At 26.6% G+C, this 18,797-nt stretch overlaps 1 protein-coding gene across 1 annotated transcript in view; it reads left to right on the top strand.

Moving 5' to 3' along the window:
* The window catches only part of LOC111618104 (calcium/calmodulin-dependent protein kinase type II delta chain-like), a gene marked incomplete at its 5' end in the record, with an annotated part of 158,040 nt that overhangs the window by 122,354 nt on the left and 16,889 nt on the right, over positions 1-18,797 (top strand). The window contains 4 exons of the mRNA XM_023359551.1: positions 5,339-5,392; positions 12,955-12,987; positions 17,030-17,137; positions 17,488-17,586. Coding sequence (XP_023215319.1) covers positions 5,339-5,392; positions 12,955-12,987; positions 17,030-17,137; positions 17,488-17,586 — 294 coding nt within the window. The remainder of the gene's footprint in view (positions 1-5,338; positions 5,393-12,954; positions 12,988-17,029; positions 17,138-17,487; positions 17,587-18,797) is intronic.

Genomic DNA, 18,797 nt, shown 5'->3' with positions numbered 1-18,797 from the left:
TTTAAAATATTTTTAATAAAACTTATTTTATTTTTTGTATCTGAATAATTTTGATTAAAAAAATAAAATTGATCATTTATTAAATATATAATTTGCTTATAAATGTATATAATACAGTACTGCTAGGAATTTATGAATATCTTCTTTTCAAGATGCTTGTTAGAAAGTTAAACTATCTGCAGTCAGTTAACAACCAAAGTATTTCTATATGTAGCTTAACCATATAAATATTATTTTGTGATAACATTTGTAACATTAATCAAAGCTTCATCACAAGTCCAGAGCTACCTTATAATACAAACTATTTCGATAAAGTGATAAACTGAAGCTTAGTTAATAATGCATATAATATTGTATGTAATAATTTTATAACATTATCATAAAATTATAAACAGTAGACTCCCAATTATCTGCAGGTGGTGTGGACAGTGCTTTATAAGCTAAAACAGCTGTAATGTAAATAGCATAATACAGTAATGTTTGTAAAATAGCTTTTTTCTTTTCATTTATTAGGCTAGATTTGGCAATTTTATTAACAAATAATGCATAGAAAGTTGTTGGAAAGGAATAACAATTTTCTTCAATAAATACAAAATTAAAGTTTCTTTACATATTTAAATACAAATATTGATGCATATGCTTATGAATTAAGAATTTTATTCCTATTTCATATACAGGTATCCCTTGTATAGCATGGTAGTTATGTTTCAAAAAAGTGTTGTGTTGGGCAAATCTGTGCTATACAAAACAAAGGAATAATGCAAAACATAGAGTTAGGTTCCAAAACGTAACAAAAATATACTATTCTTTTTCATTACTAAGAGAATTATGTTTATGAAAAGCAATCAATAATTAACTAACAATCACAATTAAAAGTACTGTAAGATGCATTAATATTAATTTTAGTTAAACTAGGGTATTTTCTTTTCACAAAGTATCATCGTCATCTGAGTTTTTTTCTTGATCTTGATCAGCGATATCAGCAGTATCTTCATAATTTTTTATGGTTGACAAAAAAATAAAAATAGGTTAATCAAAAATTTGTTTTAGATGATTGCATTTGTTCCATTGAGTACAGAGCAATGTTTTTTTTCCCAGAGTTTGTGTTCAAATACTGAATTGTTCAAGTTGGGAACTGTTCAGATATCGAGATTTCATTCATCATTTTTACAAATGAAGTAATCATTCGTAGGTAAGTAATACCTACAGTTAAAAAAAAGTTTAATAGCAATTACCTAAAACTGCTTATTTAAACTTTACTAAATACGAAGATTAATTAATCTATAAAAAGAAAACACAGTAAGTCTTAAGGGCTAAAGTCTGAAAACAGCGACCATGACACCAGGTTGATAGGAGAGCTAGGATAAGGAAGAAAATTTGAGACAACGTACATGTTTACTTGAATAAAAAGATATCGAATAACTTAAAAATTGTGAAATTTTGTATGGAGGATTTCCAAAATTATGCTAGAGTGAAACTGGAAACAGTGTTGTATGGGGAATTTCCTCAATTTTCAGACTGTGTCAGAGCATAATCATGTTGTACAAGGGATTCCTATATTTGTAGATAACAAATCTATGAATATATATGAATTAGCCATTAATATTATTTTTTGTTTATATATACAGTTTTAATTTTTTATGTTTAAAAGAACAGATTTTTCTGATTTTCTTACTACAAAAATAGCTTTATAATTAAAGAAAATATCTATTTATGATAATTTTTCTGTGATCTCTCAAACTTTAACATATCAGCAAAATATTGTTTATATGGTTATAAAATATAAAATTTCATATTTGTTATTCATTTAATGATTGTCATAAAGATAATTATAAAGTCTTAACAGTACTGTATCAACTATAATATCAATTATTTTCATATGCTATAAGTAGTATTGCATAATCCAAGCTGCATGTAGCACTGTGTTTTCTTCTTAGTGGGAATGAAGCAACCTGCACTTACATGCATGAATAATTTATTGTTACGTCTTATCCATCCACACATTGCAATGTTTAAAATTTTAAAGCACACATCCCCATTAACTCCTTGATAATATTTTAGAAATAATTAATATTAAAATTCTTTACAGTTATTTATAATAATTTAAAATTTATAGATTGTCATTTTTCATTATGCTTTTGAATAATGCCTTAACTTTTTATATTTTATTTATTTTCAAGTTGTTACATATTGTTTCAAAGTCTTGATAGTTTATTTAAATTTCCATGTATTTTTTTTATTATGAAAGAGAAATATTTTTAGCATCATCTCTAATCAAAACAACTTTTATATGGCTGATTTGTAACTGTTATTTTAAAAATTTATGTGGATTTTGGACTAGAAAATTAGTATTTTTTTCCTTCCTGTATTGTTAAAATTTGAAACACATTCATTCATCCATTAAAAGTATTTGTTATTACAAGTTTATTTGATCTTTATTCTTTCAAAATACCAAAAAAAAAGTTTTTATTGATCTGTTATATCTGCATGTTTGGAATATGTCTTCCATAGCTTTTCATGAAGTGACTTGGTTAAAACAGTATTAAATTTGGCCCAATTTATTACATATATCAATGGGTACATTCTAGTATACATTGAACAGTGCATCTGCAATATAGTAAGGTGTGTTCTGATATTCACTAACAAGTTTGTCAGTACAGCAACCAGTACACATTGTACTTGTCAGTGTGTGCCAGTTCGAACCAATGAAGCAATATGGCCATCACAGTTATATTATTAACATCATTTTTACTACTTGTCTGTATTAATCCAAACTTATTTTGACAAATTCCAATATAATGCTGTTGCTTCCACCATCTTATATGGTTGCCAGACATTTCAGTAAAAGCTTATTAAACCATTCATTGATGCATACTGGAATGTACCCAATATATTTCCTTGGTGCTTCAATATATGATTATCAAACTATTATTGCTGTACAGGGAATAATCAGGATCAATTTATCTCTCTTATTTAAGTTAATTGTTTCTGTTTTAATTATGCCACTTTAAGGAATATGTAAATGATAAAAGGAGTATTTAGAATTTATCATCATCAAAGTAATCACCATTCGAGTTATTGAAATTGTAAGTTTTCTTTATTTGGTAGTATTACAAAAACCAAGAGAGTGAGTTTAGTTTATAAAGTTTTTTGGTGGAAATTTCTTTGTTAAATTGAAATATATTAAATATTAAAAATTTATAAAAACTAAAACTTTTGTTACTCAATTAATGCAGTTATTTGGAAAATTCTTTAGCTATAATTTCATTAGGTTTTCCTCAAATATTCAGTGAAAAATTGAGTTTAGGACTATTTTATTTCTGCATCTTATTAACATTGTTTATTGTTTACATAATTGTAGTTAAAATATGGTTAACTATAACTAATTCATCAGGTTAGACTCACATACATGTAAATATCTATCTGAAACATTAAAATTTTTAAAATTAATTAAAACATAAAAGAAACAAGTATCCAAATTAGGATCATTTAACTTGATTTGGCTCTTTTCACATGGGGCAATTTCAGCAGGGCAAATAACATTATATGATGATTCTTACCATATTATGATTTTATATGATAGGATATGGTTTTATGAAGATGCAAAACACAAATAAACACCAAAATTCTTTTATTATTATTTTTTCCATCATTAGTATCAATATCAATTATTGTTAGATTCCAAATTTTTCAATGCTGAAAATGAGGCATTGTTGAATGATTTTTTACATAAGTAAAAAATTGTAGTGTTTATATTTATGTATGTATGTATGTAAAGTACAGTAGATTCAGAACTATTGCAAATTATTACGAATATTATTTTATTGTCATATAAACATAGAATTTATATGTAATTTGTATATACATGGTGTTTAAAAAAAGATGGGCAAAACTTTAAGGGGTGTAAATACACACCAAAATAAACATTTCTTGTCATATAATACTTGGTTGAATTTGAACAGTGAAGTCAAAAGAGGATCTTTCTGGCAAGTGATATAAAAGTGCATTTATCACACACACAGTTGTTTACAATTTCGATGTCTGAAGAGATGGATCGTTACTCCATTGCCAAGAAGGCCGATATGCATTTCATATATGGAGCTCCAATGGCAATGCCAAGGAAACACAAAAAAATGTACTGGGAGCATTTTCCCAACAGGTCAGTTTCCTGATTGGACTGACCCAATATTATAAATTCATGATAACACTAGCAACTATGCAAGATGGGATCTTTCCTCAGTGACAGGCGTGATGCAGGTCATTCAAGGGTGGTGAGAATGTCAAATACAGTAAACTTTTTCCACGTTCTGTGTCATGAGTCATTACTGTATTTGTTCCTCAACACTTCACATTCAACCATGCATTCTATGACAAGAAATGTTTTGTTTTGGTGAGTTATTCCACCCCTTAAAGTTTTGCCCATCTTTTTTGAAACACTCTAAACATTTTGATTACATATTTTTTAGTATTCATGTAATATACAACAAATACATGATCATTGTTTCCAAATATGAATACTCTGACATTAATACAAGAAGAAATTTGTAGTCCATAATTTGTTTTAGTGCAAAAAAATAACATGATTCACTAATTAACATTTTTTCACACTTTAAAGTTTTTCTAAAGAGTTCTTCAGTGAAGAATACAAATATATAATAAAAAATAATTATCTAATCAATGATAATTTGAAAACTAGATACAATTATTGTAAGGTTGATCCAGTGGCTGAAATCATTCTATTTGAAAGGAGCCTTACTTTAGTATACCCCAAATACTCATATTTTAAACTGATTTTCATTAAACTTTTTATCAAATATTTTCTTCTGTCATGGGTTTAGAACAAAGACAAAATTCTGAATTTAAATGCATGCTGGAAGGCTTTAATAGTTTTTCTTAGTGTTTGCATTTTGTAGATATTCTATGTTATTACTGCAGAATAGTTTTCAATTCTATTGACTGTATAAAAGCTTCAATATATCTTGTTTCTAGTATAGAATTGCACAGAGCATGATTCATCGCACTTATTATAAAGCATTTTGATAGTTTAGAAACTTGCATGTTCTATCTACAAAAATTTGGATTAAATTTTATATATTTTATTAAAATTAATTCAAGATTTTACATTATGGCATTTGTTCGGAATTATTTGCTAGTTCAAGTTTAAATATATTGATTTGTTTTTTGTTTTTTTTTTTTGGATTAAATTTAAATGAATTTATTTATTTTTTCTTTATTAAGATATATGTAATATGATGATTTTTAAACTAACATTTGAATAAGTAATTAACATGTATGTTGAATTCCTTTGCTTCTTTTCTTTTGCGTGTGACCTATTCAGAGAGTATGCATTGCGCACCCGAAAGGAGTAAAACCGTAATTCAGGTAGAGCATGGTAGGTATTTAAAATAATTTTTTTAAAAATATTCCTTTTCATTCTTCTATAATGCTCTAACTATTTTGCATCAAAATGTTTTAATAAATATAGTAAGAGTATACAGATTTGGGAGAAATATATTTGGCATAAAAAAATAGTAGTACTTTTGCAAAATTAACAGCGAAGCAAATAAAAAAAATTCTCCAGGAACAAATTTTTTTTCTTTTTTTTTTTTTTTTTNTAAAAATAATAGCTTTTGTTTAAAGTCCTTCTTCATGAATCAAGCAAGTGTAATCATTGTAATTAAAAGATATTATTACATTAGAATAAAATTATATTAGTTTAGCATATTTTTAGTAATTAAACAAATAAATTGTTAACAAAATGGAAATTTAATGTTCAACTATTACCGAAAAATGGTATATTTAAAATTTAGCTTAAATGTGCAAGTCTCTAGACATGGAACGTAATCCAAAACAAGTCACTTAAGATTTCAAAAAGTATTAAAAAAAAAAAAAGTGTTTCTGTTTAATTTTCAATAAACTTATTTAATCAAAAAATATCTTAAAAGTTGAGATGGAATTAATTTAAATTAATGTTAATTTTCTGTTGCTATAGATGCTTATTCTCGCATAAATTAAAAACAATAACATATATTTTTATTATTATGTATTTCTGGATAAATGTTGATGTTATTAATATTAATGAAAGATATTCAGTTTTATTTATTACATTACTTTCCACTCAACTAAGTAATATTTAATATCTTAACTATATAAATAATGATTTCAATATATGTTAGCTTAGTGGGAAGGACTTTGAACTATAAGTAGTTAAAATTTTTAAAGTATGAATACTCTTTTAAACAGTTAATTTTCAATATTTTAGAGATTGCATAATTTTTAGACAATATATTTTTGAAAATATCTTTGAAATTTATAAAAATAATCCATATTTGGTTTTTTCCATGTCAAATTTCAAAAATTTTAAGATTTTTACAATACTGTTAATGTGTGAAATTTTGATTATTTCTTTAATACAGAAAATTCATCAATAAAAAAAGTCTTCTTTACAATTTTAATGTTAATATGTTGTTGTAATCTTAATTTCGAAAGATTGTTTGCTCGTTGAACAAATTAACTAGCAGTTTAAATTTAATAAAAATGTTTATTCTGTAAAATAACAATGCAGCAATTTAAATAAGTATTTTTCATGTTGACTGAGTTATGTTTGTGCAGATGTGAAAATAGGGAAAACAGACAAAACAGATCTTTTGGGATCAGAATTCACACTTACGATGCAGTTTATGCAGAGGAGAGAAACCAAATTCTTGTGTATAATATGTGAGAAATGCACCAGTTTCCCTCCTTGAAAGTTCAATTTGTTGAACTTTCATATTTTTCTCTCCTCACTTGAGTTGGTACATTTGCAACAATTTGGCAGCCTTGCTTTCTGCAATGCTGCCAAATAAAAGCATGACTGCTGAGATTAATATTAGTTGCTTCTCTCTTAAAAGAAACATTTATGTTTTTTTCATGCAAATCCACAATTCAATTGTGTGTTGCCAGCATGTGGAAATGTAGCAGATGGATGTAGTGCTACCTGTGGACACACAAAATTCATTAGACTTTTCCTTCCTGCTTTTTCATGAAAGCAACAAGAGGGAAAACAAGGACTACTCCTACAGGTGCATTTTAGTTTGCTTTAGTTTTCTCTCTTGCATTACTCACATCTACATAAAAATGCAGCCTAATGCAACAAACATGATAGATTTCAATTATTGGGTTGTTCGGAAAGTAATTTCATTTTTTTTACCACTAGATGGATTAGTCATATTTTTCCTGCCATTTTCATTCTTATCATTATATATTTTTACAGCTAGCATTTTAAGGCTTATTTGTAAAAAATTTTGTTTGATTTCATGCAATTGTTTATTTTTTGCGTCCCATCAAATACAGATGATCAAAAGCATCATTTTCAGCATATTTTGCTTTTTTATTACCAAAAAATCAAAGTGCTGTTCAAGCAAGAAAATAATTGTGGTACATGTACGAAGAAGATGTGTTGACAGAACAACAGTGCCAAAACTGGTTTACAAAATTTCGTTCTGGCAATTTCAATATTGAAGATGCACCACATTCTGGATGGCCAGTTGAAGCCATAATGAAAACAAAATAAAGGTACTGATTGAAGCAAACTGCCAAATAACAACATTAAATTTTTCAAGATTAAATTTATCGAATTGAACTGTTTATGATTACCTGAAACGAATTGGTTTCGTTTCAAAGCGCGATATATGGGTTCCACATATTCTTAAAGAGAGATGCTCTTATTGGTGGGATTTTAAGGAATTTTTTTTTGAGCTTTTACCAGACAATTTAACAATTGATTCAAAAGTGTACTGTCATCGAGTAAACAAATTGAGTAATATCATCAAACAGAAAAAGGTGACCAGAATTGATCAACAAAACAGGTGTAGTGTTTTACCATGATAATGTCACATTTCACACTAGTTTGGTAACTTGTCAGAAACTGTTATAACTTAGATGGGACATGCTATCACACCAACCATATTCGCCAGATTGAGCAAACTCAGATTATTACTTGTTCCGGTCTATAAAAATTTTTTTTAACTGTAAGACATTTACTTGAAATGACAATGTTGAAAATCACTTGGATCAGTTTTTTGTAAGCAACGATCAAAACTTTTATGAATGTGAAATCATACTACTACCAGAAATGATGACAACAGGTATTTGACCAAAATGGTCGATATATAATTCAGTAAAATATTTATTTATTATAAAAATATAGTGTTTTTTTCCACGGAAAGAAAAACGAAATTACTTTCCGAACAACCCAATAGTTTTATAAGCACTTTTAGAACTTCCAAATAACTTCTAAATGATTTTTATGATTAAAAAAATAATGCATGTAAAAGTGATAAACTAGATTGAAAGTAAGATTTAAGTATTAAAGATTGCAATGGAAAATTTTTTGTCATAGTATTAATTATGATAGGTTTAGGGCATGATTTCTCACTTAGTATATTTATTTCAAAAAGCATGTAAGAATTATATAATTATCATGGAAATGGCAATAGTACATTACTGTTCATGTACATTGATAGAGTATAAATACCCAATTTGTGTATTTATATACAATAAAAGAGTATAAAGCAAGAATGGTGTTCTTGCTTCAAGCCAACCGAGAGTAGGAATAGCCTGGAAAAATTGAAATGTGTTAAACAAGGTAAATTTATACAGTTTTACATGCAAATATATATAAAATTGTGTCCAGGGAATTGAAAAACTTTCACCATATGATAAGATGGCATATTCAATAATCTGGCACCACATCAATCCTGATGGATGATTCCAGGCTAACAGAATGTCATCATAATTAAAAGATAAAGGACAGTATTGTTATCAGAAGAACTTTTAACTTTGATTACGAATCAATGAAATAAATTTACTAATCTGCCATATTATTCCATTTACCTAGCAATTTAGACAAGAGAGTAGATTTAATGTAGTAGTTGGAAGGTATTCTGATATGCAGCTATACTAGAAAAGTGATAAATATAATGGCAAATGGTTAATCTGCTTAATAATAATGAAAACATATTCTCATTCATAAAAATTCTTTTGTTTATATTGTATAGGAAGAAAAAGTTGAATTAATTTTATCTTTTTTTATTTCTGATTTGATTTTATTTTAAATATTATGTAATTCTTTCCTTCCTGTAGACATGGAAAGATCTCTTTTTATGTTAGTTCTTGTCAGGATTCAGTCTGGTCCAAAATAGAATGGTCAAATATTGATCCTGGTGGATGAAACCAGACATATCTGGCTCAAACTAATTATAAAAGATTTTGACGATGGAACCCAGATCTAAAGTCCAGATTATTTGGATCAGTAGGATCAATAATAGGAAATTTCTAAATTAAAAATTAATACATTATAATTATTAAAATTAATACAAGATAGCAGCATATCTGCCTACCCCTAGTCAAATTAATTAGTAACTAATCATTAATGTAGTCCAAAAATAGCTTAATAACTTGACTGATTGTTTGGCATTAATTGTGTTTATAAATAGGGTGAGGGTCTGCAATGGGAAATATAAAAAATTTCACACTCTACTTGTATTGTAAAATTACAAAAATTATTAATGCTTAGATGAAGGTAATCTGATTTGTGAAATTGTTGTTGAAGAATGTCTTGAACTATTTCTTTTTTTTTTTTTTTTTTCAATGACTTTGTTTTTAAAAAGCTTAATTATTATTATTTTTTAATAATTGATTTTGTTTTAACCTTTTTCTTTATCTTATAAAAGTTCTAAAATGAAAGAGAATCTTGTGTATACACAAAAAATATTTTAAAAATAAATTACAACTGTAAACAAAATTCAATTATAAGATGCAAATCAAAATTTTTATATATATACATTAGAACCCCAAGTATCCAAGGTAATGTGGGCCAATGCTACCTCAGATAAGTGAAAATGTGGATAAAATGCTTAGCCACAACTATTTTGGAGTTTAAATTATATGTATAAAAGTTTTATATAGTTTTACTTTTAAGCTTTGTTTTATATCTTAGTGAATTTAATCATTTTTAACATAAGAAGGAACTGCTTTAAAAAGTCCTTTAGAGTTTTTTTGTTTTATAGCAGTTCCTCCCTTCTTTGCTGCAATGTTCTGACATCATCTCTGCATTGGCCATTTGCTTCGTACAGTCAAGGTTAAAAAGTATCACAGTATTAGTGCTCAGTACATTCAAGGCAAAGGTTTTATGAATTATATAGTATAAGAAAAGTAGCATATCTGCTTATGAGTTTACCTCAGATAATTGCAATCTTACAGTATTTATATCTCTTTAAAGAAATCATTTTAGTTTATTATCACAAGAGATCCAGATTTGAATCTACCATGGATCCTTACAAATTTTCATAGTTTCACGGGGAATTAAAAATCCCGATTCCTTACTCATACTGTCTGATCACATTCTTAATGAGCAGAATTGAGACTGCCATTATATTCTTTTGTGAGCTGGGGTCTTTCGTTACAGTTTTGGTTTTACATAATTGTGGTGACATATCAAATTATTCATTTTAATGATAGAAGCACCAATCTTAGTTCATATTCAATTAGTACTGTGAAATATAAAAAAAATTCAGTTGCTTCATTAGAATGTAAAAATGAAAAATTATGTACTGGTATGTGATAACATACATAACCAACCTGATAATTACTTTGTTGTATTTTATAGCACATAAAACACACCTCCATTTTGATATAACTATGTTAAATACTTTTCCTTAAATGCTCTAATTCCTTTATTATATTCTGGAAGAAAAGATCAGCATGGAATAGCCATACTCCTATTAAAATTTCTAATAGAAATTTGAAGAAAGTTTTATAAATCGTCTTAAGTTACAGTATCATTGAATATTGAATTTCATTACAAATTAGCCTTTTTTTTTATTTTTTAGTGTGTTAAAACTCTTTAATAATTTTTGCAACTCAAAACAGAATTCATAAAGTAAACAGTTTGTTTTAGTTTATATAGGTTAATCATCACCAGTCATGCATCATTGCGACCTGTAGGGTGCTAGTTCACAGAGTGGTTAAATTGGAATATGCTTAAACCAACAGCAAATCATCTCATCCTATCTTTTAAATACCCCATAAATCAGTACAAGTTTAGTAATAAAGAAAACAAGAATTAAATGATAAGCAAGTGAAATTTTAATGATGCACAAATAAAATAAATGATACAAATACAGGTACAATCATACATCAAGCCTAACAGCAATGTTGAACACTGCCAAATGGCAGCAGCAGGTTGGTGTAGCAATCCAAGAAACTTGAAATTACGCTAGCCAAAATTAGTGCCAGGTTATTGATTGCTAGATAAGTGATGTCCTGTACTTTAAAACAAATTCATTTATTTGGAAATTATTTATTAATGGTTCATTTATCCATTTGAGAATTGCTAAAAGTAGATTGCTGAACATATTTAGATTTTATTTCAACTATTGGCTTTATACACCCCATTCCATGACCCAATGCTCAACATAAGTTATCCAGGACAATCCACCCTGCGCACAAAAAATTGCTGGGGTTTTTCAACTACTCGGGTTCAATTTTGACTCTCCAGAGCATGGGCCAATGCATTGACCACCTATAAAAACTTTTGGTTTTGATGATTTGCATCTTGAATTGAATTCAGAATCAAAATATCTAATACATGATAATGAAAGCTATTTAAGGTACAAAAAAGGTGTATTCAATCCCTTCCTGCCTTTTAAATTGCTTAAGAACTATATACAAGTTTATAAATATATTGATACAAAGTAACTGTTTTATATTGAAATGGTTAAACATGGTACCAAGTTTTATGAACTTGTATGATATTTATTTTCAAGCTTATGAAAGTTTAATATTGCAATTTTTCTTAAGACATACTAATAGTGATCAATGATTGAAAACATTAGAATTTAAAAAATTTGCATAAATTACAATTAATCAATTTGCAGTTGTCATAAGATGCTAAAGATGATTTATTCATTCTTCTTATAATAAATACAACAAAATATTTCTGAAACATTTTAATTTCATAACAATAAAATTAACAGCCAAACATTCTTAATGGATATTCTAAACTAATACCAAATGAAGAACATATTTAGCAATGATGTTAGTCATACGTTGTAATCATAAAGCTGCTTGGCAGTGGATCACACAAGAAACCAAATTAATGAGGATAGAAAAGAAGAAAGGCGAAGTGGTGATGTGTAGTCTTCCTGTGTTATCATTATCATTACTTTGTTCCCGGAAGCGCCTCCTGCTTCCCTATTTATGGCAGAGCGATTTTTCAGTCACACTGTATTATGAAAATAATACTGTTATTCAATATATTACAAAAGCTGTTTTCTAATATTCAATAAGTATTTTTACCAGTAGTTTTTGCAATCACACATGAACTAAAGTATCATTTTACATGAAATTAGATATATATATATAAGGTGTAAATAAACAGTTTTTGTTACAAGAAAAATGTCAGCTGTTTTAATATCTCATTATTTATATACACTGAAATTCATCAGTACAGTCCTATGTCAAAGCCAGAGCTGGATTTACAAAAGCTAAACAAACTAAGTATAGAGATTTGAGTGTTTCACTGTTTTAATTTACAATATATATTAATATTTTTAACTTGTGACAATACATGGCATTTCTCACTACTGTAGTAAGAAATATCACTATTGATAGTGTATTGTTATTTGCTTGAGGGATAAAGGCCTCTCATATGTTAGACTTTTTGTAGCCATAAACTATAAATCCTGCACTGGATGAAACAAAACATCTATATATATATAGTGCTTCTGTACTTAAAATATTAGCATTAATTTCTTGCTATAATTTAAAAATTAATATAAAATTATGAAATAAATATTTCTCAATAGTTAATTTTAAAATAAGAAATGTTGAATGTATATAAACAATTTTTCTTTTCTATTACAATCATTAATTTTATTCTAAAATTTCCTTTCGTATTTTTATAAATATCAGCTGTAAAGAACAATAATGGCAATATTGTCGATCGTGAGTATTCTATCTTAAGCTTTCTGTATTCTAAACTTAATTTATTATAATATTCAATAAACATAAGTAAGAAATTACAAAAATAGATTTCTGATATTCTTCTTAAGATTTAGAGTAACAAGTAAAACTTATAAATTGATGTTACTGAGTATTTGTTTTTCATTTAATTGAACATATTCCAATTTTCAATGAATAAAATAAACTAAATTAATAAAGAAAGAAAAGCAGAAAGGGTTTTTCCCATTTGTCCTTTTTCCACTGTTGAAGACAATCGGTGACATAATGAAAAAATGCTTACCCATTATGAACTTTATTATCAAATGCTTTAAATTGTAAATTATTTATTTCTTCCATTATATGAATTAAGAGATACTTAATTTATTTTAACAGTAAATTTTAAGTTTTGACACAATCTATTTATTCANTCTTACTACAAAAATAGCTTTATAATTAAAGAAAATATCTATTTATGATAATTTTTCTGTGATCTCTCAAACTTTAACATATCAGCAAAATATTGTTTATATGGTTATAAAATATAAAATTTCATATTTGTTATTCATTTAATGATTGTCATAAAGATAATTATAAAGTCTTAACAGTACTGTATCAACTATAATATCAATTATTTTCATATGCTATAAGTAGTATTGCATAATCCAAGCTGCATGTAGCACTGTGTTTTCTTCTTAGTGGGAATGAAGCAACCTGCACTTACATGCATGAATAATTTATTGTTACGTCTTATCCATCCACACATTGCAATGTTTAAAATTTTAAAGCACACATCCCCATTAACTCCTTGATAATATTTTAGAAATAATTAATATTAAAATTCTTTACAGTTATTTATAATAATTTAAAATTTATAGATTGTCATTTTTCATTATGCTTTTGAATAATGCCTTAACTTTTTATATTTTATTTATTTTCAAGTTGTTACATATTGTTTCAAAGTCTTGATAGTTTATTTAAATTTCCATGTATTTTTTTTATTATGAAAGAGAAATATTTTTAGCATCATCTCTAATCAAAACAACTTTTATATGGCTGATTTGTAACTGTTATTTTAAAAATTTATGTGGATTTTGGACTAGAAAATTAGTATTTTTTTCCTTCCTGTATTGTTAAAATTTGAAACACATTCATTCATCCATTAAAAGTATTTGTTATTACAAGTTTATTTGATCTTTATTCTTTCAAAATACCAAAAAAAAAGTTTTTATTGATCTGTTATATCTGCATGTTTGGAATATGTCTTCCATAGCTTTTCATGAAGTGACTTGGTTAAAACAGTATTAAATTTGGCCCAATTTATTACATATATCAATGGGTACATTCTAGTATACATTGAACAGTGCATCTGCAATATAGTAAGGTGTGTTCTGATATTCACTAACAAGTTTGTCAGTACAGCAACCAGTACACATTGTACTTGTCAGTGTGTGCCAGTTCGAACCAATGAAGCAATATGGCCATCACAGTTATATTATTAACATCATTTTTACTACTTGTCTGTATTAATCCAAACTTATTTTGACAAATTCCAATATAATGCTGTTGCTTCCACCATCTTATATGGTTGCCAGACATTTCAGTAAAAGCTTATTAAACCATTCATTGATGCATACTGGAATGTACCCAATATATTTCCTTGGTGCTTCAATATATGATTATCAAACTATTATTGCTGTACAGGGAATAATCAGGATCAATTTATCTCTCTTATTTAAGTTAATTGTTTCTGTTTTAATTATGCCACTTTAAGGAATATGTAAATGATAAAAGGAGTATTTAGAATTTATCATCATCAAAGTAATCACCATTCGAGTTATTGAAATTGTAAGTTTTCTTTATTTGGTAGTATTACAAAAACCAAGAGAGTGAGTTTAGTTTATAAAGTTTTTTGGTGGAAATTTCTTTGTTAAATTGAAATATATTAAATATTAAAAATTTATAAAAACTAAAACTTTTGTTACTCAATTAATGCAGTTATTTGGAAAATTCTTTAGCTATAATTTCATTAGGTTTTCCTCAAATATTCAGTGAAAAATTGAGTTTAGGACTATTTTATTTCTGCATCTTATTAACATTGTTTATTGTTTACATAATTGTAGTTAAAATATGGTTAACTATAACTAATTCATCAGGTTAGACTCACATACATGTAAATATCTATCTGAAACATTAAAATTTTTAAAATTAATTAAAACATAAAAGAAACAAGTATCCAAATTAGGATCATTTAACTTGATTTGGCTCTTTTCACATGGGGCAATTTCAGCAGGGCAAATAACATTATATGATGATTCTTACCATATTATGATTTTATATGATAGGATATGGTTTTATGAAGATGCAAAACACAAATAAACACCAAAATTCTTTTATTATTATTTTTTCCATCATTAGTATCAATATCAATTATTGTTAGATTCCAAATTTTTCAATGCTGAAAATGAGGCATTGTTGAATGATTTTTTACATAAGTAAAAAATTGTAGTGTTTATATTTATGTATGTATGTATGTAAAGTACAGTAGATTCAGAACTATTGCAAATTATTACGAATATTATTTTATTGTCATATAAACATAGAATTTATATGTAATTTGTATATACATGGTGTTTAAAAAAAGATGGGCAAAACTTTAAGGGGTGTAAATACACACCAAAATAAACATTTCTTGTCATATAATACTTGGTTGAATTTGAACAGTGAAGTCAAAAGAGGATCTTTCTGGCAAGTGATATAAAAGTGCATTTATCACACACACAGTTGTTTACAATTTCGATGTCTGAAGAGATGGATCGTTACTCCATTGCCAAGAAGGCCGATATGCATTTCATATATGGAGCTCCAATGGCAATGCCAAGGAAACACAAAAAAATGTACTGGGAGCATTTTCCCAACAGGTCAGTTTCCTGATTGGACTGACCCAATATTATAAATTCATGATAACACTAGCAACTATGCAAGATGGGATCTTTCCTCAGTGACAGGCGTGATGCAGGTCATTCAAGGGTGGTGAGAATGTCAAATACAGTAAACTTTTTCCACGTTCTGTGTCATGAGTCATTACTGTATTTGTTCCTCAACACTTCACATTCAACCATGCATTCTATGACAAGAAATGTTTTGTTTTGGTGAGTTATTCCACCCCTTAAAGTTTTGCCCATCTTTTTTGAAACACTCTAAACATTTTGATTACATATTTTTTAGTATTCATGTAATATACAACAAATACATGATCATTGTTTCCAAATATGAATACTCTGACATTAATACAAGAAGAAATTTGTAGTCCATAATTTGTTTTAGTGCAAAAAAATAACATGATTCACTAATTAACATTTTTTCACACTTTAAAGTTTTTCTAAAGAGTTCTTCAGTGAAGAATACAAATATATAATAAAAAATAATTATCTAATCAATGATAATTTGAAAACTAGATACAATTATTGTAAGGTTGATCCAGTGGCTGAAATCATTCTATTTGAAAGGAGCCTTACTTTAGTATACCCCAAATACTCATATTTTAAACTGATTTTCATTAAACTTTTTATCAAATATTTTCTTCTGTCATGGGTTTAGAACAAAGACAAAATTCTGAATTTAAATGCATGCTGGAAGGCTTTAATAGTTTTTCTTAGTGTTTGCATTTTGTAGATATTCTATGTTATTACTGCAGAATAGTTTTCAATTCTATTGACTGTATAAAAGCTTCAATATATCTTGTTTCTAGTATAGAATTGCACAGAGCATGATTCATCGCACTTATTATAAAGCATTTTGATAGTTTAGAAACTTGCATGTTCTATCTACAAAAATTTGGATTAAATTTTATATATTTTATTAAAATTAATTCAAGATTTTACATTATGGCATTTGTTCGGAATTATTTGCTAGTTCAAGTTTAAATATATTGATTTGTTTTTTGTTTTTTTTTTTTTTGGATTAAATTTAAATGAATTTATTTATTTTTTCTTTATTAAGATATATGTAATATGATGATTTTTAAACTAACATTTGAATAAGTAATTAACATGTATGTTGAATTCCTTTGCTTCTTTTCTTTTGCGTGTGACCTATTCAGAGAGTATGCATTGCGCACCCGAAAGGAGTAAAACCGTAATTCAGGTAGAGCATGGTAGGTATTTAAAATAATTTTTTTAAAAATATTCCTTTTCATTCTTCTATAATGCTCTAACTATTTTGCATCAAAATGTTTTAATAAATATAGTAAGAGTATACAGATTTGGGAGAAATATATTTGGCATAAAAAAATAGTAGTACTTTTGCAAAATTAACAGCGAAGCAAATAAAAAAAATTCTCCAGGAACAAATTTTTTTTCTTTTTTTTTTTTTTTTGTATGATTTCGTTAATAAATTATTTCGCTTAAGTTCTCCCTTCTTAAAATTTCTATTTACTTTATAGTATTTTGTCATTGTGTTATAGTGTATGAGTTTTGTTTCCGCAATTTTTTTCCTCTTCTAAAGTCAAAACAACAACAACTGATAATAAAATTGCACAGAAATCTACTCAAGAATCCTTGGGACAAGTCTCTCGACAGTCTTTGGGAAGTGTTACCACCTCAGGTGAGAGTAGCTAAAGAATAAGAAGTAATCTGTAATAATTAAAAAAAAAAATTTATATGGAATAATCTGTTTATTGAGAAAGCAAAGCAAAACTGCAAATTATAAATTAAAAGGAATAATGAAAGTAAAAATAATAGCTTTTGTTTAAAGTCCTTCTTCATGAATCAAGCAAGTGTAATCATTGTAATTAAAAGATATTATTACATTAGAATAAAATTATATTAGTTTAGCATATTTTTAGTAATTAAACAAATAAATTGTTAACAAAATGGAAATTTAATGTTCAACTATTACCGAAAAATGGTATATTTAAAATTTAGCTTAAATGTGCAAGTCTCTAGACATGGAACGTAATCCAAAACAAGTCACTTAAGATTTCAAAAAGTATTAAAAAAAAAAAAAGTGTTTCTGTTTAATTTTCAATAAACTTATTTAATCAAAAAATATCTTAAAAGTTGAGATGGAATTAATTTAAATTAATGTTAATTTTCTGTTGCTATAGATGCTTATTCTCGCATAAATTAAAAACAATAACATATATTTTTATTATTATGTATTTCTGGATAAATGTTGATGTTATTAATATTAATGAAAGATATTCAGTTTTATTTATTACATTACTTTCCACTCAACTAAGTAATATTTAATATCTTAACTATATAAATAATGATTTCAATATATGTTAGCTTAGTGGGAAGGACTTTGAACTATAAGTAGTTAAAATTTTTAAAGTATGAATACTCTTTTAAACAGTTAATTTTCAATATTTTAGAGATTGCATAATTTTTAGACAATATATTTTTGAAAATATCTTTGAAATTTATAAAAATAATCCATATTTGGTTTTTTCCATGTCAAATTTCAAAAATTTTAAGATTTTTACAATACTGTTAATGTGTGAAATTTTGATTATTTCTTTAATACAGAAAATTCATCAATAAAAAAAGTCTTCTTTACAATTTTAATGTTAATATGTTGTTGTAATCTTAATTTCGAAAGATTGTTTGCTCGTTGAACAAATTAACTAGCAGTTTAAATTTAATAAAAATGTTTATTCTGTAAAATAACAATGCAGCAATTTAAATAAGTATTTTTCATGTTGACTGAGTTATGTTTGTGCAGATGTGAAAATAGGGAAAACAGACAAAACAGATCTTTTGGGATCAGAATTCACACTTACGATGCAGTTTATGCAGAGGAGAGAAACCAAA

Source organism: Centruroides sculpturatus, unplaced genomic scaffold (assembly GCF_000671375.1).
Source record: "Centruroides sculpturatus isolate CEXI.00-Female unplaced genomic scaffold, Cexi_2.0 scaffold183, whole genome shotgun sequence".
Lineage (NCBI taxonomy): Eukaryota > Metazoa > Arthropoda > Arachnida > Scorpiones > Buthidae > Centruroides > Centruroides sculpturatus.
The sequence above is the reverse complement of the archived record's forward strand: the minus strand, read 5'-3'. Positions and strand labels throughout refer to the sequence as shown.